Below are 22,183 nucleotides of genomic sequence, written 5' to 3' on the forward strand. Positions count from 1 at the left end.
TCATTAGAGAGGCAGTTTGAAATAAAACGTATTTCGTCTTGCACCGGTTTTGAAATACTGTAAAAGATTCTTTCACCCACAGGTAGCTTTATGTACCACCCTTTCTCAATTGCAAGGGGGTGGGTGCTAATTCTAAGTTTACACATTGCCGATCTTACCTCATATCTATCAAGTAACATTAAAAAATATTCCATGGAATATACCTTCTTTAGTTTTTTGTAGACAGTCTATGAAAAAATGTCTGGACATAATCATCTCCCAGCCTTTTTTTAACAATGTACATATATGCTAATTGTCTAACTGTGAATTCATAGAGTTTTTTATAGAAAAGAGTAACCAATATTGTTTAGAATTTCCCTTACGTCTTGTAACCAGTTACAAAATATAGCAACAGAGACAAAAGATCTAAATACAGGTAAAATAAAGCAAAAACAATGAAACAATTGGATGATGGTTTAATAAAAAAACAATGAAACAAACCCATGGAATAATTGGATTAAGAAAACAGATTGTTAGCTATACAAAGTTTTGCAATGAAGCAAATGTCACACATCACTAATGTGTACTTTTGATAAATAGGGCGTTTGGAAGTTAATTCTACTTTAAGAGATGAAGCACACATTACATTCACAAGTCCACAACTCTAATGAATGCAAGAATCTAAAATGCCAGCTATTGACCAATGATACATTAATGACTTATTTCCTTTTGTCATTTTCATTGAGTTTCTTAAACAGGTAAGTCCATCCTTACCGAATGTATACAAAATAATATTTAGCTATTTTTCTGATTTATGTATTTGTTTATTGATGTCCTATGGCTAAGCATTCACTTGCCACAAAAAACTTGTTTCAACCACCGTGTTGACAGTGCCATTTGTAACACCCCTTTGTGGCATTTTCATCTTTGTCTATATACTATGCTTTGTGATTACCCTGTATACTATCAGTATAGTGTCAAAAGGCTATTTCAACAAGGAAAATGATCAAATGATAAGGGTGTCATTCAAGTCTCCCAAAGATGCAAATGACATATTTCATAAACATGCAAATGTGTATGTATGTCATAGCAATTTCAGCACCAAGGGCAGAACCCATTAGTGCTATTTCTGAACTTTAAAAAACTTCTTACTATATTAACATTCAATTTAAAGAAACCCATACATGTCTTAAACTTTCTACTTTGGTTCCCTTAGCTTTGTATAAGCTGGTTTTCAAGGGGTCCAGTCTACACAACAGAACACATTTGCTACAATCTTGAACTAAGTAACAAAACAATCTGTTAAACATCTATTACAAAACAGTTAGTAAAGATAACATATACTGTAACAAAAGTAACTTAGAATCTTGAACAGAACAATCAAAACATGAGTTGTAATGATGATATTAACAATGGTTTTAAGTCAAAACGCAAAACGCTGGACTAACGTTTGTAGTCTTGAAATGCTATCCTTGTTGAATAGACAACATCCAGTCAAGACATTGTGACCAAGACACTTCCCAATCCAACATCTGTTAATAAATATGGTGTCATTATTTTTGAAATACAAGAAAAGTACAGCAATATGCATTATATATGAGACTTCAACTAATTTCTACCATGAGACACTTGAATTCTTGATATTATAAAACATTACCAACATGAACATCCATGCTAATGTAGGGTACAACTGAGTTACCTCTGAATTGGCAATGATAAATTAAGCAAAACTAAGAGCCTAAGAAATAAAAAAATCTCACCTAGTAATAAGCTGAATATCGGTTTGTATTCACTTCACCACTGGAGACTTTGGGACGAGGAAGCTTGAATTCCTGAAATAAGAATGTGATTAAATCAATATTACGTCTTTTGAATTAAAAATGCAGGACAAATCCTTTGGTTCAAAAATCTGGTTCATGTTTCAGTCTTGTACAAGCATTGCATGTATAAATTAAAGTGACGGTTGAAAACCATACTAAAGTTTGTCAAACCAGTCTATCAAATTTGTATAGACATTCAAATCTAGTATATCTAGAAGGGTAATTTTGAAACAACTCAAGACATAAGATTCACCTCAAACATACCTAAACACAAAGTTTAACACTGACACACATACACACTGTGAAATACATACACGTAAAGACAGTGTCACACAGACACACACACAGTGTCACAGACACACACACACATGAAGTGCCACAGACACACACACACACACACACACACACAAAGTGTCTCACACACACACACACACACACACACACACATACATAAAGTGTCACACACACACACACACACACACACACGTACATACAGTGTACGTATGTGTTGATGGATACCTATATATCATAATTCAGGGCTTTGAAATATTTCTTACTCTATGCAATGTCATACAAATGAGTAAGATCTCACCTTCTTGGTTGGCACATTCTCCACCGTAGGGTTCCACTGCCTGTTGGGGTTGTGCTGATCTCCCTCCTGGAATGTAGTCAGTTCCCCCTTCAGGTAGTTAAACTCGTACCCAGTCAGCCGGGAGGCTCGGGCCAGGTTGTTCTGTGGTGAGTCTGTGTTCCGCTGGTCATATTCATTCTTTGCCAGGCTAGAATAGTAGAGTGGACGTAGGACAGGAAATTAAAGCAAATGTTCAATGCCATAATACTAACATGTATGTAGTAGGTCTAGAGTTGCATGAACAGCTTGACAAGTGAATGCTTTATATATATATAAACTTTTTATGTACTAGGAAATCTTGTTCTGGCTGGGAATTTTTATTATGAATTAACTTTGACTCATATTCTCTCAATTAAGAAATCATTTTGTTAATGATAGAAATATCCTATTTTGTTAATGTAGAAAGGAGATTCCATCACTTTATACAGTATAGTCTTTATGTTTCTTATGCATTTTGACAAACCGGCCATTACTAAAAAGCAAGAAGAGGCATGCAAATCTACAATAGTTTAATATGACATTGTATGTTTTGTCTATGTTGTGACTAGTGTACTTGGATTCGTTGGACAAAAATGTACAATGAAGTTTTAAATCATTCATTCATTTATACTTAATTATAGTAAGCTCCCCTGTCAATCTGCTATCTACAGCTTCTGTAAACTTTAAGCAAGTGTTTTAAACTTTCTCAGTTAGTTCACATTGTAGATCTCACAGGTCCAGATTTCAAACTTTTAAAAAGCCTTAAATGTGATCTTAAGTATTCAAGCTACATGTGGATGTATATGTATGATTTGAAAAACATTTAACGTTGCAACAGTTACTGTTAAAGTACTCACTTATAGAGAGGCACTGCCTCATCAGATGGTCTTCCTCTTGTCACTGAACTGACAGGTCGAGCTGAAGCCAACCACACGTTACTCTGGTCAGGCCTGAAAGGCAAGTGCAAAATAGGAGAACAATTTGGAAACAAAATTTCATCATAACCATGTCATATCTCTTTCAAATGTACATATTAAGCTAATTCATCTTACTTTGCAACTGTTCATATTAAATATGCAGATGTCATACATGCAGAATAGTTCATATGGAAGCAAGAAAGCATTATAATCTAAGTTGTGAATGATGACTCTTGTTTAACTATGTTACTTGGTATCTTTTAACTTATCATCTTGTACAAGATTTTTCTATGTGTTGTTAAAACCACTTAGGGAAGAACTTCCGAAGAAGTGTACAATGTATTATCAAAACACCTGTTAGAGGCCTGGACGTTTGTAGAGTTGAAAGCTGGGGTTGAGCCATTAAAGTATTACAGATCTGCCAAGCTGTAGGTCAATCTCTAGCATACCATTGTTATGTACATAGCATTAACCTCTTTTTGATTGCCTGGTTTTGCACCACTTTTGTAACAATCCACTCCACCAACCATGCTAGTGGTGTACGAAAAATCACTCTCTGAACGTTATGCACTGCAAACAGCTTTGATGGCAGTATTCAATATGTCAGAAATGTCTAATATATATCAAAGAATACAACTGCTGGTAGTTTGAAGACAGAAGCAGACTCTACCTTTCCAGGTCATCCTTAACTCGCCTCCTTGAGCAGCACAGACAGACCACCAGGATGATGATGATGAGCAGCAGCCCCCCTCCCACACCTGCACCCACTCCGATGACCAGGGTCTGAGATGCGTACACCTCACACCTTGCTCCACCGTAGTAACCAAATGAGGTGGCCACACAGCTATGGTTTGTAAAATAAGATAAAGGGAAATAAAAAAATTAGCATTTAGATATTTCTTCAAATGTCAACTCAGTCATGCATGATTCCAACATGTACCCTAGAGACACAACATTATTTACCCTCAGATTCCTAAGGTTACCTTTTAGCACCAAATGTGTATAAAAATGTTATGGGGTTATGCAGTAGAATGAAGGTTAAAAAGAGTGCATAAGTGTTATTGAGATCATCTAAAGAATGTCTTGAACACCTGATTATCTGTCATACCAGAAGATATTAAGATCATGTAATTACCTTTGCCAGAATGGCTAAGGTTATGTTTTAGGCTTGTGAGTCTGTGTGTGTGTCTGTCTGTCTGTCTGTGTGTTAACAGTATAACTCAAGAAGCCTTTGATGGATCCCAATAATATTTGGTAGGTGGGTAGGGGTCGGGAAAACGAAGGTCAAGTTCGATAATGGGCCCCCTAGCGGCTTGCTAAGGTACTGCAGCAAAACCTCAATTTTTTTTATCTCGTGTTCTGGACCTGCTGTGGTTATGATTTTTGAGTGGTAGATAGCCCTTGGTGCAGAGAGTAAGTGCTTTCAGTTTGGACCCCCTAGCGGCTTGTTTGGAACTGCAGTCGCCGATTTCCTTTCAAACTTTGGACGAGAATAACTCGAGAACGTGTTTATGGATCGTCATGGTTTTTGGTATGTAGATAGCCCAAGTAACAATGTACACAATGGAATACCAATTATGCAAATCAGCAACTAATTTGCATAATTAATGAGGAAAGTTTATAAATCCACTGCATTTCATGATAGGACTTTCAAACTTGTCACATATATAGATGAGGAAGAGAGAAATATCAATGCATATTAATTATGCAAATGACGGCCTCATTTGCATAATTAATGAGAAAATATAAACGTGTTGACGGATCGTCATGGTTTTTGGTATGTAGATAGCCAAAGGGAAGACTTACATGATGGAATTCTAATTATGCAAATCGACAGCTAATTTGCATAATTAATGAGAAAAGTTTGTAAATCCACTGCATTCCTTATAGGACTTTCAAACTTGTCACATTTTTAGCTAAGAAAGAAGGAAATATCAATACAACGTGTACCCTAGAGACACAACATTAACCCTCAGATTCCTAAGGTTACCTTTTAGCACCAAATGTGTATAATAATGTTATGGGGTTATGCAGTAGGATGAAGGTTAAAAAGAGTGCATAAGTGTTATTGAGATCATCTAAAGAATGTCTTGAACACCTGGTTATCTGTCATACCAGAAGATATTAAGATCATGTAATTCTGACTAATGTATTAGATAAAATAAAATCATTTTTATGGCTATGTTCACTTGGTAGTTTCCAATGGACAATAAAAATTGAAAATGCAGCCTTAGATGTCTTAATCTATTAACGAGAATTTTTCCTACTTTAGAATTAAAGGTGAGGAGGAAAAATCCTTTCAAAATGATAAGAAATTAGTAGTACAGTAGAAGCCACATTGATTTAGTTGCACACCCCATTTGCCAGCATATTTTGTGCAATTATCTGAGTGGTGCTTCAAAGCGAAGTTATCCAGCTGCACCGCACCACCACGGGATTTGCGGATTCCATATAATTTTAACAGAAGTGTGCAGTAATCCATTGTGAAATTAACTGGCTTCTAATTTTACAGTTAGTAATTTTTTTGTTTTTAAGTATGACAAATTTTTCCTTCTAATAAATTGGAGCGTAAAACAAAAAAAGAGAAAGTTACCTGCATTTTGGTCCTTGTTGAGGTATGACCTCACACTGTCCACCATTTTTACAGTAGTCAGCTGCACAGACACACTGAGCTACCAGCACACCATGTATGGTCGTCAGATTACACATGGCATCAGCACCACAACCTGTAGTACACAGGCCATCCTCTCCTAGCTCAGCAATCTCTGAATCAAATACAACACAAACATAATGATGCACATTTTTGCAAAATCAATATTCATTACTGTAAATCCTCTTCACGGCAATTTTGATAACATTTTTAGGACACTTCTGAGGCTGTGTACCAAGTTAATCACGGATAGTTTTCAAAAACTTCTTTATAACACCTCTTATATTACTTTATTACAGCATTGTGAGCAGGGGCATGTACTCCATCAATAATTGTAAAATTTAACTGAGTGGATGAAACTATTCAAACATGTATTACAGATTTAACAGCTAAACTTTGTCATAATATAGACCCACTCACTTTTTCTTTCTCATCTACAGTCACTACATAACTAGAGATTTTTAGTCACTTTTGCTGTAGTATGAATGCAAGAAAAGTCTTGCTGACTTATGAGCTACACTGATTAGTCTTTAAAACTTCCCAAACTTCATTTAAAACCATCCAGGCCTTCTCCTGATCACAAATATCTGGAATCACACACACACACACATAAACACACACACACAAACAGACACCAGCAGACAGTGAAAACAATATAATGGTATTTTTCATGGAGGTGATGACATTCTAGATACATTATAAAAGAAATCTCACCTGTGCTTGTAAGTGTAACAGTTGTGAAGGAAGCTGGCTCTACACTGTACCCTGCAATGCTGAAGGTACCGTTCAGGACTGTGTTCTCCACTGCACTCATTATCTCATCATTAGATGCTGCATCCTCGCTATCAAAGATGACGAGATGTCTCACAATGATGCTTCCAGACCTGTATGGTAAAGAAAATATCAATTTAATGCATGGTATGTACAATTTAAGTTACACATCAACCACTTATATGTAGGAACTAATTTTTTGTTGGTAAAAATTGTCTTATACACAGGTAGTTGCTCTACAAATGTACAGGACTATGAATAGAAAGGAAGCCTCTTCATATCACAGTCAATCTAAAGAGTAATTGTTATATAATAATAGTGATATGGGAATCTTATGGGGAGGTGGTCACTCACTCTAGTTAGGATTCCTCTTATCACTCTTACTACCATAAAAATTGTTTCCTTGAATCAGGGCTCAAAATACCATCTGCATATACAGGTTAGTGCAGGTAAAATTGGAGCTGTGCAGGTATTTCTGATGTCTACCTGCACCTAACCTGTACGGGGTTTTATACATAAATGACCTATGATGTAGGTGCATGTGGATTGTTCTTAGCTGCATTGACTGTTACCACCTAAAAGTATACAAGAAAAAAATAGCAATTATGGTTCCTGAATAATTCTAGCATGATCCATACTTCCTAAACTCAGAGTGGTGCAGGTAAAATTTGTCTGGTGCAGGTAATTTTCAATGTTTCCTGCACCAGTGCAGGTATGCAGAAAAAGGTATTTTGAAATGTTAAATTGCTGTTTGCGTCTGTTAAATTAATGGTATAACTTTATTCCAGTTAAAATAAACATACCATGCTATGTAAGAACATGACCTAGAAGCACACCATTATTTATATAATAATTGGAATTCTAATACTCACAGAAATCCCAGGATTTGGATTCTATTAAAGCCTCGCTGAGCTGCATACAGTGGACGTAACTGCCAGACACACAATGTTTCAGATATGATACTGATTGCAACTTGTAACGTAATGAAATTGTATGAATTCTTTCTTTCATTACATAAATCAGTTGTGTTCATAATACTTATAACCTCATTAATGTTCAATAAACTCACAAAAATTTAAATAAGATTGAGACAGAGTGATGATTAACAATTCTATCTCAGTCCTTATTTTCTTTCATTTGTACAATTCATGCAATAATTATTGTGTTACATGTATAAGCTAGGCTTGCAACCACACTTGGATACAACATTACATTTACATGATATAACGTTACACATTGTGTCCAGAACATAAACAAATAACATATCATAATGGAAAGTCAATTTCTGTCATTTTTTTAAATTTTCACAGTAGTTTGCAATTCTAACGGCGACCATAAAATCCCCACTGCGAAGTCAACATTAAACGACTTTAGTTTCTATATTTACTGTATAGTACGCCATAGGGTGTCCACACCACTCTATATTTACTGTATACTAGTAGTGTGCCATAGGGTGTCTGCACCACTACAGCAGCAGAACGCAGTGGAATACTACTATGTGATTACTGGGCAGTACAGCAAACTACCATAATGCAAATTTAAACTTAAAGTCATTTACAGCAACTTTTTCTTTGATTTAAGAAAAAAAACAGCCTTAGCAGGTTTAAGCACCCTTCAGCTAAAAAATTAAAAAAAGTTATGTCATTAATGTAACGTTATACAATACATGTATGTACAACACAAATTAAGTTATTTACTCACTGCAGTTAGGCATTCTTGCTCCAAATTCTTGTAGGCAGTTGATGTCTTGTCATCCAAACCAGTGGCATTTCCATCAAGGCTTAGGGAAAATGCCAAGATCTTTTCTGGCTTTCCTATCAGAAATAAAAGTAACATGTTAAATTCCTCTCATTTTCTCAATGTCATTTACAATGTGGATAATATTACCATGCCAAACTAAAAAAAAGTACAAGCCACTACTATAAGGTAAATACTTATCTATGATTAAGGCCTTGTTGAAAAATAGGCAAGTAGCTTTTGTATTGTAGCAGTGCAATGTGTCTTAACTACATAACAGCAAGCTTTGTTTCAATCAAGCACACTGTTTCACCCCTAATCTTCTTAATAATTGTATTGGATTATTTTATGTGCTACAGTTTGATGCCTTGTGCTTTATGCATTAAGACAAGAAAAAAAATTGCAAGTTGAACTAATGACCAACCTGGCTTTTCAGTAACAGGGACTTTGGTTGTCACAGGCTTTTCTGGTTGTTTGCTTGTTGTATCAACTCCAGCGGTTGTAGAGTTAGCTATTGTAGCCAAGCCAGGTGTAGTTAAGTTAGCAGTGACAGCTGACGCTGGAGATGTATCAGTCATAGTGGAAGTTGGCGATGGAGATATGTCAGTCATAACAGGGGTTGGTGCTAGAGATGCATCAGTCATAGCAGGAGTTGGTGATGAAGGTATATCAGTCATAGTGGAAGATGGTGCTAGAGATGCATCAGTCATAGTGGAAGATGGTGCTAGAGATGCATCAGTCATAGCAGGAGTTGGTGATGGAGATGCATCAGTCATAGTGGAAGATGGTGCTAGAGATGCATCAGTCATAGCAGGAGTTGGTGACGGAGACATATCAGTCATAGTGGAAGATGGTGCTAGAGATGCATCAGTCATAGCAGGAGTTGGTGATGGAGACATATCGTTCATAGTAGAAGATGGTGCTAGAGATGCATCAGTCAAAGCAGAAGTTGGTGATGAAGATGCATCAGTCATAGCAGAAGATGGTGCTAGAGATGCATCAGTCATAGCAGGAGTTGGTGATGGAGATGCATCAGTCATAGTGGAAGATGGTGCTAGAGATGCATCAGTCATAGCAGGAGTTGGTGATGGAGACATATCGTTCATAGTAGAAGATGGTGCTAGAGATGCATCAGTCAAAGCAGAAGTTGGTGATGAAGATGCATCAGTCATAGCAGAAGATGGTGCTAGAGATATATCAGTCATAGCAGGAGTTGGTGATGGAGATGCATCAGTCATAGTGGAAGATGGTGCTAGAGATGCATCAGTCATAGCAGGAGTTGGTGATGGAGATACATCAGTCATAGTAGAAGATGGTGCTAGAGAAGTATCAGTCATAGCAGGAGTTGGTGATGGAGATATATCAGTCATAGTGGAAGATGGTGATAGAGATGCATCTGTCATAGCAAGAGTAGGTGATGGAAACATATCAGTCATAGTGGAAGATGGTGCTAGGGATACATCAGTCATAGCAGGAGTTAGTGATGGAGACATGTTCATATTGGAAGATGGTGCTAGAGATGCATCAGTCATAGCAGGAGTTGGTGATGGAGATGTATCAGCCATAGTAGAAGATGGTGCTAGAGATGCATCAGTCATAGCAGGAGTTGGTGATGGAGATGTATCAGTCATAGTGGAAGATGGTGCTAGAGATGCATCAGTCATAGCAGGAGTTGGTGATGGAGATGCATCAGTCATAGCAGGAGTTGGGGATGGAGATGAATCAATCATAGCAGGAGTTGGTGATGGAGATGTATCAGTCATAGTGGAAGATGGTGCTAGAGATGCATCAGTCATAGCAGGAGTTGGGGATGGAGATGAATCAGTCATAGCAGGAGTTGGTGATGGAAATGTATCAGTCATAGTGGAAGATGGTGCTACTGATGAATCAGTCATAGCAGGAGTTGGTGATGGAGATGCATCAGTCATAGTGGAAGATGGTGCTAGAGATGTATCAGTCATAGTGGAAGATGGTGATAGAGATGTATCAGTCATAACAGGAGTTGGGGATGGAGATGGATCAGTCATAGCAGGAGTTGGTGATGGAGATGTATCAGTCATAGTGGAAGATGGTGATAGAGATGTATCAGTCATAGCGGAAGATGGTGCTAGAGATGCATCAGTCATAGTAGAAGATGGTGCTAGAGATGCATCAGTCATAGCAGGAGTTGGTGATGGAGATGCATCAGTCATAGCGGAAGATGGTGCTAGAGATGTATCAGTCAAAGCAGAAGTTGGTGATGAAGATGCATCAGTCATAGCAGAAGATGGTGCTAGAGATGCATCAGTCATAGCAGGAGTTGGTGATGGAGATGCATCAGTCATAGTGGAAGATGGTGCTAGAGATGCATCAGTCATAGCAGGAGTTGGTGATGGAGACATATCGTTCATAGTAGAAGATGGTGCTAGAGATGCATCAGTCAAAGCAGAAGTTGGTGATGAAGATGCATCAGTCATAGCAGAAGATGGTGCTAGAGATATATCAGTCATAGCAGGAGTTGGTGATGGAGATGCATCAGTCATAGTGGAAGATGGTGCTAGAGATGCATCAGTCATAGCAGGAGTTGGTGATGGAGATACATCAGTCATAGTAGAAGATGGTGCAAGAGAAGTATCAGTCATAGCAGGAGTTGGTGATGGAGATATATCAGTCATAGTGGAAGATGGTGATAGAGATGCATCTGTCATAGCAAGAGTAGGTTTATGGAAACATATCAGTCATAGTGGAAGATGGTGCTAGGGATACATCAGTCATAGCAGGAGTTAGTGATGGAGACATGTTCATATTGGAAGATGGTGCTAGAGATGCATCAGTCATAGCAGGAGTTGGTGATGGAGATGTATCACCCATAGTAGAAGATGTGCTAGAGATGCATCAGTCATAGCAGGAGTTGGTGATGGAGATGTATCAGTCATAGTGGAAGATGGTGCTAGAGATGCATCAGTCATAGCAGGAGTTGGTGATGGAGATGAATCAGTCATAGCAGGAGTTGGTGATGGAGATGTATCAGTCATAGTGGAAGATGGTGCTGCTGATGAATCAGTCATAGCAGGAGTTGGTGATGGAGATGCATCAGTCATAGTGGAAGATGGTGCTAGAGATGTATCAGTCATAGTGGAAGATGGTGCTAGAGATGTATCAGTCATAGTGGAAGATGGTAATAGAGATGTATCAGTCATAACAGGAGTTGGGGATGGAGATGGATCAGTCATAGCAGGAGTTGGTGATGGAGATGTATCAGTCATAGTGGAAGATGGTGATATTCCATTTGTTGTTTCAGTGGTCAAAGTTGTAGTCTGAGATGTAGTCATCCCGGCTGTTGAGAAATAAAATTCAAAAAAATGAAACATGCCTAAATATGGTCTAGGTCACGAACTTGCAGAAGGCAATTTACCAGAATCACCATTAAAAAAAATTAATCATCACAGACTTATCACATGTCTTTCAGAAATGTATCAACCAATTTTGTCCATGCAAATGAATTACGATGTCCCTGACCCGAGTTGTCGTTAGTCTCCGTAAACTGTCGCTGAACCTCAGAGAGGCAAAACTACCGAGGTCACGGGTAAATTCCTCATCACTCGGTATCCAGTGATGAAGTCGCGTCGTCACTGGCTTACCAGTGGAGAATATCTATCGTCACTAGTTTTCCTGTGATGAGGAAACTTCAGCTGGTAAACCAGTGACGACAAATATTCAGTTTACTGATGAAGAAGGAATCATCGTTTCAGTTGAGGGGATTTGAAAGTTAGCACTTAAAGTTATACTAACGTCGCCTCTGCAAGTCCCCACACTCCCGGACTAAATCTAACAGTAACACGGCTATGGCGACATGTGAATTAGGGTGTTTTTGTTGCATATCGAACTCAGCATTGGAACGTTCTACTAGTGCTATTAGAACGTGGTCACTGGAAGCCCAGTGCCGAAATAATTTCATCACTCAGTATCCAATGCCGAAGAGTCACCCATCACTGGAAAACCCAGTGAGGAACCGGTGACCTCGATAGTTCCGCACTCGGTGTCCAGTGACGAATGACGTTCATCACTGGGCCCCGAGTGACGAGCGGAGTTCATCACTGGGTCCCGAGTGACGAGCGGAGTTCATCACTGGAAACCGAGTGACGAGTCAAGCTTCATCACTGGAATTCCAGTGACGAGAGAGCTTCATCACTGGAGCAAAGCAATTCATCACTAGGAAACCAGTGACGAACTTTCTTCGTCACTGGGCGTCCAGTGATGACGCCATTTTGAATGGACGTTCGTCACTGGAAGCCCAGTGAGGAACCACCCGAGTAGCCTTTCCTCAGAGAGCGCCATTCTTAGTATTATATTTCAGCCATACCATAAGTATGGTGAAATACATTGTATTCGTAATGTTTCTTCTTCTTTCTCCTGTCAAATATTCAGAACACGGTATCTCCGTCGTTCCTAGACCGAATGACTTGAAATTTGGCACAAAGGTAGAATGGGCTTTTTTTCTTCATTTTTTTTTCTTATCTGCCCCTAAAATGATTTTATTGAGTTTTTTTGGCAATTTTTTACCAAAACTCATATTTTGGACTTTTTGGTGACTGCTAGTATTTCAATGTCTGTCAGTGGGGTTATTTTTGGACTGGTCTAATTTGCAATTTTACATGGGGTGTACTGGAAGAGTTAATTCTTGCATGGAGGGGGGCATTTTTAAAAATCCATTTTTGAACTTTTGGTGATGATGTCAAAGTGTTTTTAGACTGGTCTATTATACCTTTTAATGATGGGGGACCTTTTTTACTAACTTTAATTTTGGATTCGGTTTCTTATTCAAAGGGCCATGTTTTCAGGACTGGTCTATTGTGCAAATTCACATGGGGTGTAGTGAAGTCCATGGGGATTTTGTAAGATTCATTTTTGGTTTGAACCATCATTACTAAAAGTGATTTTTCAAATGGGTTATTTTGTTCTTTCACGTGGAGGGAGATGGCTGAAATATGCTGTATTTGCTCTCAAGCAAATATTGGTCTTTCTAGTATGACCTTTATGTCAGACAAAAGGTCAGGGAGGTCAGAGGTCACTGCATCTGGACACCGCATTCTCAGGTACAAGAAACTCCATTTCGCCCAAAGTATATTTAGGTTTTCCTCTTAAATTTCTACTTTTGTGTGGGATGTCGCATATGTCTGTCTGTAACCTAAGGTTTGACCTTGTAACGTAAGCGCAAAACACGAATTAGGATGCTTGCGCTGTTGTTGTGCAGGAATGCCGGATGCCGGAAAAAACACAAGTGGGGAGGGGGGCGGCGATGCCCGTCACCAAAAATAGAAACTAAGGACACTGTCCTCTTTACCTGAGTGTGTGTGTGTGGGGGGGGGGGGGTGTTAGCAATAAATGTGCATTGACATTGCCTTTGTTTACGTTGCTGTAGCTATAATAGCCTTGTCAAATTTTCGTGTTTTGTGGATGGTGTTCAGCACCAAGGACAGGTATTCTTACCAGTTTGTGCAGGTATTTCTGATGTACTGGATGTATACAGGTTAGTGCAGGTAAGATTGGTGCTGTGCAGGTATTGCTGATTACCTAATACCTGCACCTAATCTGTACTGGTCCATGTACTGGGTATATACAGGTTACTGTACTAAAATTGTATTATTTCTGTTGTCTAGCAGCACATAGCCTGCACTGGGCAATGTATTGGGTAATATATAGGTTAGTGCAGGTACATTTAGAGCTTTGCATGTATCTATTATGTCTACCTGCACCTTACGTGCACTGGTGCATACACTGGGTATATACAGTGCATATAAAATTGTAGCTGTGCAGGTATTTCTGATGTCTACTGGCCCCTGGGTATATACAGGTTAGTGCAGGTAAATTGGAGCTGTAAGGTATTTCTGATATACAGGTTAGTGTAGGTAAAATTGAAACTGTACAGGTACTTCTTATATCTACCTGCACCTAACCTACACTAGTCCATGTAGTGGGTATATGCAAGTTATTGCACTGTTAGTGCACCTGCACCTAACATGCACTGGGCCATGTACTGGGTATATACATGTTAAACTAATAGTGCAGGTAAAATTGAATCTGTTCAGGAATTTCTGATGTCTACCTGCACCTAACTTATACTGGTATATGTACTAGGTATATACAGGATAATGCAGGTAAGATTGGAGCTGTACAGGTATTTCTGATGTCTACCTATACCTAACCTGCACTGGTCCATGTACTGGGTATATACAGGTTAGTGCAGGTAAAATTGGAGCTGTGCAGGTATTTCTGGTGTCTACCTATACCTAACCTGCACTGGTCCATGTACTGGGTATATGCAGGTTATTGCAGGTGAAATTGAAGCTATGAAGGTATTTCTGATGTCTACCTGTACTAGTGCATATACTGGGTATATACAGGTTAGTGCAGGTAGAATTGGAGCTGTGCAGGTATTTCTGATCTCTACATGCACCTATTAATGCATGTCCAGAGCTTATGTTTGTTACATTGATTGTACCTGACCTATGAAAAACAAAGAAATAATAACAATGATTTCCAAGCATTTTCAGCATGTATCATACTTCCTAGAATCTGAGCGATGCAGATTAAACTGTCTGCTGGAGGTAATTTTCAGTGCAATCTATTCAATCCCTTCTACTGTAAAGTCAATAACCTCTGCTTGGTACAATGACCTGTATGGTGTTTATAGTATATTGGGGTAATAAACAACCAGATCGATAACTATATGTGATGCACTGTTTATGTACTGATACAGTCTAACCTTTGACATACAAGCATCACACAAAAACATCTACTCATTTATGATAACCTTATCTATGAGTTTCAAAGGAATCTGATATTTATTCCTATCATTTTACAGTTTGCTACCTTTTTTTACTGTTTTCATCATTGCATAAACATGGACTGTCGATCTTACCATAACTTTGCCAATAGCAACTTGTGCTAGTCTTGTGTCAAATGTTGGAATGGCATGTTTCAGTGACTCATTCCTTGCATATCTGGTGTTTTCTTACCATGTTGTTGTACATAATGTCGGCAGTTCTGATGAGGGCAATAGGGACAACAGTCCCAGCAGGATTTCCTTAAAATACCTGCATACTATATCTTAAATATATGCGGCGCATGTAGTAAATTTGGAACAACTGACTGACTACTTTTAAGACTCCTAGTAAGAGTGATGTGACTCAATGCCTAAGTGAGATATCATATCTTGAGCTGCAAATAGTAGGGTACTATCTATATAGACATCACCATAAGGAAAATCAGGGAGAAGTACAAGAACTATCTATGTTTCAGAAGCTCATACACGTTCACAAAGAACTAATCTAAATTTACATCAGTTATTTTATTTTGTGCCGTGTGATCACCTTGTACTAAATGTATTGTACTTAGTATGTTACTATACAGACATCCCTCTGGCCCTGTGGAATTCTACTCCTTTTGTAATTAGCAAGTCCATGGGCTAAACTACAGTCAACACAGTGAATGGTGACCACTACTGACAGGATTCTTAATTTTTATGTCAATGGGGAAGAAAATTGTGGGATCAAACTTTGTTATACAAATGCGTGCCGTAACCAGGTGCTCGGTGAAAGTTAATTAGGCAAAGTTTACTCAATGCTGTACTGTATGTACGTAAGACTGGTCCTCTACTTTTTGTGTAACACTACACTTTAATTACAATATTGACATCATATTCTGCACTTGGCTCAGCCATGGATCTTGAATATGTTAGATACCAAGTTGTATTATGTTAGCAAAGTATCAATTTCAGCACTAGAACAACCACAAATACAATTTACTACAAACGACGTTAAACATCCAGAATGGATCAATTATGCAATCCCCCTTTCCGCTAGACGGCGATCGCGCTGCGTTCTCACTGCAAGCTGAAATAAATTTGTGTACTGGATATATCATAAAACATAACAAACAAAGCGTTAAAGGTTATTTTTTTCCTATACAAATTGTTGAGAGATTTGTCAAATCTAAGGTCGAAGAGAGTGCGCGGAGAGAGCGCTGTCCTAGTAGGAAAGGGACATCAGTCCAGTGGCAAGCCGGTTCTTTGTACCTCACTGGAACCGATTTGTTTACAGTTCAGCTAACCAAAATCTTGGAGGTTAAGGACCATGGCCACTTACTGCTGAAACCCTTCAACGCTACCTAACACAAACATGAACAAGTACCCCACCCCCAGCTGTTCTATCCGATACCTTATTTCTTTGATACATCTGTAAAATTTGTTATGATGATCATAAATATTCATCTTTGATTACCTTTGCCAAGTAAATTATGTTGTCCGCATCGTTTGCTTGTGTGTAGGTAGACAACATAACTTCAGAAGTTGTGAATTAATTTTTTTAGATATTAAGTATGTGGCTAAAGGATGGGAAAACAAAGGTCAAGTTTGATAGTTTGGTTTCCTAGCGGCTTTCTACGGGACTGCAACAGAACTTCGTTGTTTTAAATTGTTCTGGTTTTAAATGTATGTACAACACCAACGGTCCGTTCCACGTTTACTCTTGCGGGACTAAATAAATGCACCTGCCGTTCCAGTTCTCGTTCTTGTTGCAAACGCGGTTCTAGGGCGTCGTTCATTTTGCAGTGGAGCGGAAGTTTTCTTTAGTTGTTTGTTTTTAAATCGAGTTTTTCTTTCCAACAGATATCAATGTAATACGTTCAACATCAAAACATTAATTTCACAATGAATGTGAATATGACTATCAAGTTTACAAATATCAATACCGAAATCGAGTTTGCTCAGTGCAGGACACATAGACCACTTATTATGGGCACTGAACTACGCTCACTGTGGCAGCATCTCTTCTCCCTAAGTCAGAAATATCGAGCTTCGGCAAGTCTGACTGAATGACTCAAAATGAGAAGTAGGGGTTACGAAGGCTACTCGGGAAATTCTTTACTCCAGTATTAAACCATGAGGTACAAACAACATACCATTTAGTGTGCTATGTTCAGGTAAACAGATGTACGGATATTTTGTTTTAGTCATCTAACTTCCTCAAATGACGCAGGTTGCTGACATAAAGTACGTATTGGGAAGTTCCTGGTATTTACTCTTAGTAGTGACATTTTTTGGATAAGGTGTAGCAATACTTCTGTTCCAAGTAAAGCCAACGACCGTACACTCAGCGAAGGTGTAGGAATACATTTCAGGGCAAGGTTTTATAGTTCGTGATAAGATGTAAGAATGATTTTTGGGCAATAGGTGCTGGAAGCAATAGTTTAAGGTAAGTCGTAGCAAAACTACGAGGTAGGGTAACAATACATGTAACAATAGTTCTGTTCCATTAAAAGGCAATGGCCGTACACGCAGTGCAGACACCCAACCCGTGAACTTAAACATACCCATTCACGCTGAACAAAGCCGGGCGTGCCTTAAAGCAGAACTGTGTAAACCTTTACGGTGTTGAACAGGAAGTCACAACATTGGACCATCTTATGTTTCTGGCTGTTACAACATCACTCTGGATTCCTTTCTTTGTTTCCAACAACGGTGTACAAAACTTCGAAGTCATGCATCGATCGAATCAGAAGTATCAACTTCTGTTTATTTTACTGTTATTTTACCCAGTACTGTTACAAGCCGCTAGGTGGCCCAAAATCTAATAAATTCCAGGTCTCATCAAGGCCTACTCACATACCAAAAATCTATTCAGCAGGCATTCTACAGTTATGCTGGTTTTATTACACAGTGTAACACACAAACGCTACCGAAAATATAACCTAATTGGCGAAGGTAGTAACCGTAAAATAGAAAAGCCGTTGACAATATACAAGTTGTAAGCTGGGCTGCCTTAACCTCACCGAGTGAAAAAAGATACGGTCACACTTAGTTACCTTCGCTATGCGAGGATATGTTTTCGGTAGCGTTTGTGGTTTTGTGTACATATGCGGATGTACACAAAACGTATATGGCCCTTTCTCTAACTCAATAATGCCTGAATGGGTTGTATTGGTATTTAGTATGTTGGTAAGTCTTGATGAGATTTTGCAATGATAAGATTTTTGGCCCTCTGGCGGCTTGTTACGGCACTCCAGCTGAAAGCCCAGTTTTGTATTGTATTGTATTGTATTGTATTGTATTGTATTGTAATGATTTTGAAATCTCGTTCGTTACAGCTTCACTTTAGCATGACGAATCATACAACATGTCACTTCTGTGAGAAAGCAGCAATGAAGTTAAACTCTCAGCAACCGACAACAGCATTCCAACGTTTATTGTATCCTATACCAGCAACAAGTCATAATAACCAGTGCAATGGCCAAGTGTGTACAGTTTTTACCTTGTATTCAGTAGACCGTGAGTTCGATCCCCGACGAGTCATACCAAATACATTTAAAAATGGCACATGCTACTTTCTCTGCTTAATCAACACTAGAGGACTAGCCCCCTGCTGTAGTGATTGCACAAAAACTGTGTGGCCCAGGGCTACTGAAATGGAGACGGGCTCCGCCCTATGCACCATGCAAAAGGACTTACATTATTACATAACAAGACTGCTGTTATCAAAAATAATCTTGAACATGTAGTACTATTAAAAGTGGAAATAAACTTACCGCAAAGAATGGCGACGACCACGAAGGAGGAAGCGATTTTGTTGTCCATTTCCCTGGTGGTTTGGAGCTCGCCCGTTTTGAAAACCCCTTCCCCTAAGACGGTTCAGTCCACTTATCTGCCTTTTCTCTGAATTTCACGATGTAACAAATGTAGATTGTCTCAAGGGTGAAGAAAGGGCAAAGTTTAGCCTTAAGGAAATGTTACGTTCGCCAGGTACAGTGATGAAGGCAGCGGCTATGGTTGACCTGAGCAAGTACGCTGTCAAATCTGACACCACTCCACCGATCGTAACACAGGTGGTTCCTTCCCTTTAGGGGACCGTCCCAAAATATGAAAGTCTACACCTTCACATCAATAGTTTATTTTACTCTTTATATTTCTTATTTCCAGCTTAAGATTGCTTGAGGGATTCCATAAGTTAATGTAGACAATTTTTCGTCGAGACAATTTTTCGTCGAGTTAATGTTTTTTAGACATTCGTGACTTGAACGTCTTTTTGAAAATGGAGAAATGCTGTTGGTGTCAATAAGGAAGTTTTGAAATCAGCAGCCGTAATTGCAGTTTGACAAGCATTGTACTGTAGAAATGTGATGATATGTACAATCCTTGGACGTAAATTAAATTAACCCATGTGATAATTTTTTGAAAGCCTTGCAAGACACCCAGGCATTTAACACACACGCATAGCTTTGTCATACATTGTTACCTGTAAACGAATTTTGTTTGTGGTTTTAAGTTACGTTGTTCCGTCAACATACTGTCTATCACGTGTTAACGAAAAAAGAACAAGTTACTGTAAAAGCGTAAATTTTACTTTGCTGTAAAGATAACATAAGGAATTCGCAGTGAATTTCAGTTCCCCGTTAAAACAGGGATGTACTGTGAATGGGAAAATGTACGCAGTGGTTTTAAGTTTGCGGTGAATGGTTATCACGAAAACCGCGAACATAAAAACCCCTTACAGTACGTTACCCCCCCACACACACACATTCACAGTACATTACCCCCCCCCCCCCCACACACACACACACTCACACATTTACAGTACATTTAACCCCACCCCCCTTTACAGTACATTACCCTTGCTTCCTGTTGAACTGTAAATCAATGGCCTTGGTAAACACATGCTTCATTCCTTATTGCCATCTATTTACAACCCGACATGCATTCCTGTACTTGCACTATGTGTTGTTTGAGGTTGGTCTAATACATACATAGCCAGTTGTGAAGAATTTTGTTTGCTTTTAATTGACATTTTCCCATAACCGCCTTTTGGTGTAACGTACAGTTATGTACAGTAAGGACAAGCTGCGTAAAACCTGACTATAAGGCTTGATCCACTCACACTCTGAAGGACCCCTACTCTTTTCGATAAGTGTGGTGGGTTCTTTTACGTGCTCGAGGTGTGACTCTCCTCAAACACAGGACCCCAATTGAACGTTCTATCAGAGGAACATACCTAACTGAAGCTAGGTACTCATTGTCAAAATAATTCTATTTGCATTGTCTCTGTTTTTGTTAGCCTGGCTAGCCCTTTGTAATAGCCAGTATGGCGACCCTGGTTGTGTGTGCTTAACAGCCAAAACAATAAATGGATAAAGGTACTCATTTTCACATGAGTCAAGTGGGGAATAGGCGTTTAGCGCATGTAGACTTATGATGCAACAGCGGGAATAGGGTTGTCTGAAATATGATATTTAATGTCAGGTATTACAAATGCTTTGGAAAGAAAATTTTGTCACCCGAATACTACTGTCATATTTTAGGTTGTCGTAGTATTTTTAGACAGGTGCACAAGGCTGTTAGCTATATCACATTTCCCCTCGTTAAAGAAAAACGCAGTTATAAACTCACTTAGCTGTAGTCTTTGTTGTATGACAAAGAAAACTTCTGCTTCAAGAGCTTCCATTTGGGTAGTATTTATCGTCAGTTAACAAGAGGTGGCGCCAAGCAATTAAGAGGAAGTGTCCCGCCTACTTATACAAGTTCTTAACGGTTATAATTTTCATATAGTGGGGAAGTATTTCGGTAAATATTTGCAAAAGACAAACATAAGTCATTCATTCAAAATCCCATGGTATTGTAGTGACCTTGAAAACAACCTTTCAAGTTTCACCAAGTCCTTTTAATTGAGCTTAAGCAAACATTAAGAAAGGGCAAATATTTACAAACAGTTATTGAGGCCCACAATTCTCTTGTTATCCATTTTAATCGTATCTGGCTTGTTGAAGCCTCCATAGTGGACTTAACAATGGCTTTTGAAAATGTAACAATACAGCTAACATCTTATCAAAAGCAAGTATTGACACGTATTGTTGTCCCAATTTCCGTTGTATCATTGACTGTAATGTACTGTATTACTTCCTTGGTTTTCTTTGCATTATAGTCAGCAATATATTAAGTGATTCATCACATCATACCTTTAGTAGCATATAGTGCTTGGTTGCATTAACATTGATTGTGTTGTGAAGACGTGTTTAGATTTTATGTATGCCATTTTTGTATATCTTTTGTGGACCCAGTGTTTTTCCATATACTTTTAGACATTATCAAGTTAACATGCATTGTGTTAATGTGTACACTGTACGTAAACAGGCTTTCCGCCCAATTATCAGGCATTCACAACTTCCCGTACTTTATATGCTATATGTTTTGACTTTCGCAGAATGCACATTTGATAAGACGTTACCGTATTTGAAGTGCAGAAAGTATATATATATATATATATATATATATATATATATATGCGATACTAGGATACGATGGTCGAATGTAAAGAGGTCAGAATTGAATAAGCATTTACACGGAAGTACTTTGCGTCTGGCACCACATTCTGAGCAGCGACACCTAGCTTCAGTATGGAATAGTACCGGTATTGTCCTGAGAAAGTTGACAAACGAAACATTGGCTGTGATTTACTGTGAACCAATATACTTCTCCAACCTGATTAGATAATCCAAAACACAGCAAATATCATTTATAGTTTCGATATTCTAGGTAGCAAAACTCATACGTTACCTACTGCTTTCTAAGTTGGGTTTTGATATCTGTTTTCCCCAGAATCATGCAACGTTAGTTAAGAAAAGGAAATAATTCCTTATGGGCGTCAACCCCCCTCCCCCAATGCTGCCTCTG

The 22,183-nt window shown here is 38.6% G+C and overlaps 1 protein-coding gene across 1 annotated transcript; it reads right to left on the reverse strand.

The window, feature by feature from the left end:
• Window positions 1-440: 440 nt before the first annotated feature.
• On the reverse strand, window positions 441-10,810 carry LOC118405931 (mucin-2-like). The gene is made up of 10 exons (XM_035805788.1): window positions 8,909-10,810; window positions 8,449-8,561; window positions 7,620-7,678; window positions 6,691-6,860; window positions 5,920-6,091; window positions 3,997-4,170; window positions 3,267-3,359; window positions 2,392-2,578; window positions 1,740-1,811; window positions 441-1,511 (listed from the first exon to the last, which is right to left on the reverse strand). Exons 1-9 carry the CDS (start codon window positions 10,806-10,808, stop codon window positions 1,740-1,742), a joined length of 2,940 nt encoding a protein of 979 aa, XP_035661681.1. The 5' UTR covers window positions 10,809-10,810; the 3' UTR covers window positions 441-1,511.
• Window positions 10,811-22,183: the final 11,373 nt, after the last annotated feature.

Source organism: Branchiostoma floridae, chromosome 18 (genome assembly GCF_000003815.2).
Source record: "Branchiostoma floridae strain S238N-H82 chromosome 18, Bfl_VNyyK, whole genome shotgun sequence".
In the NCBI taxonomy this organism is placed as follows: Eukaryota; Metazoa; Chordata; class Leptocardii; order Amphioxiformes; family Branchiostomatidae; genus Branchiostoma; species Branchiostoma floridae.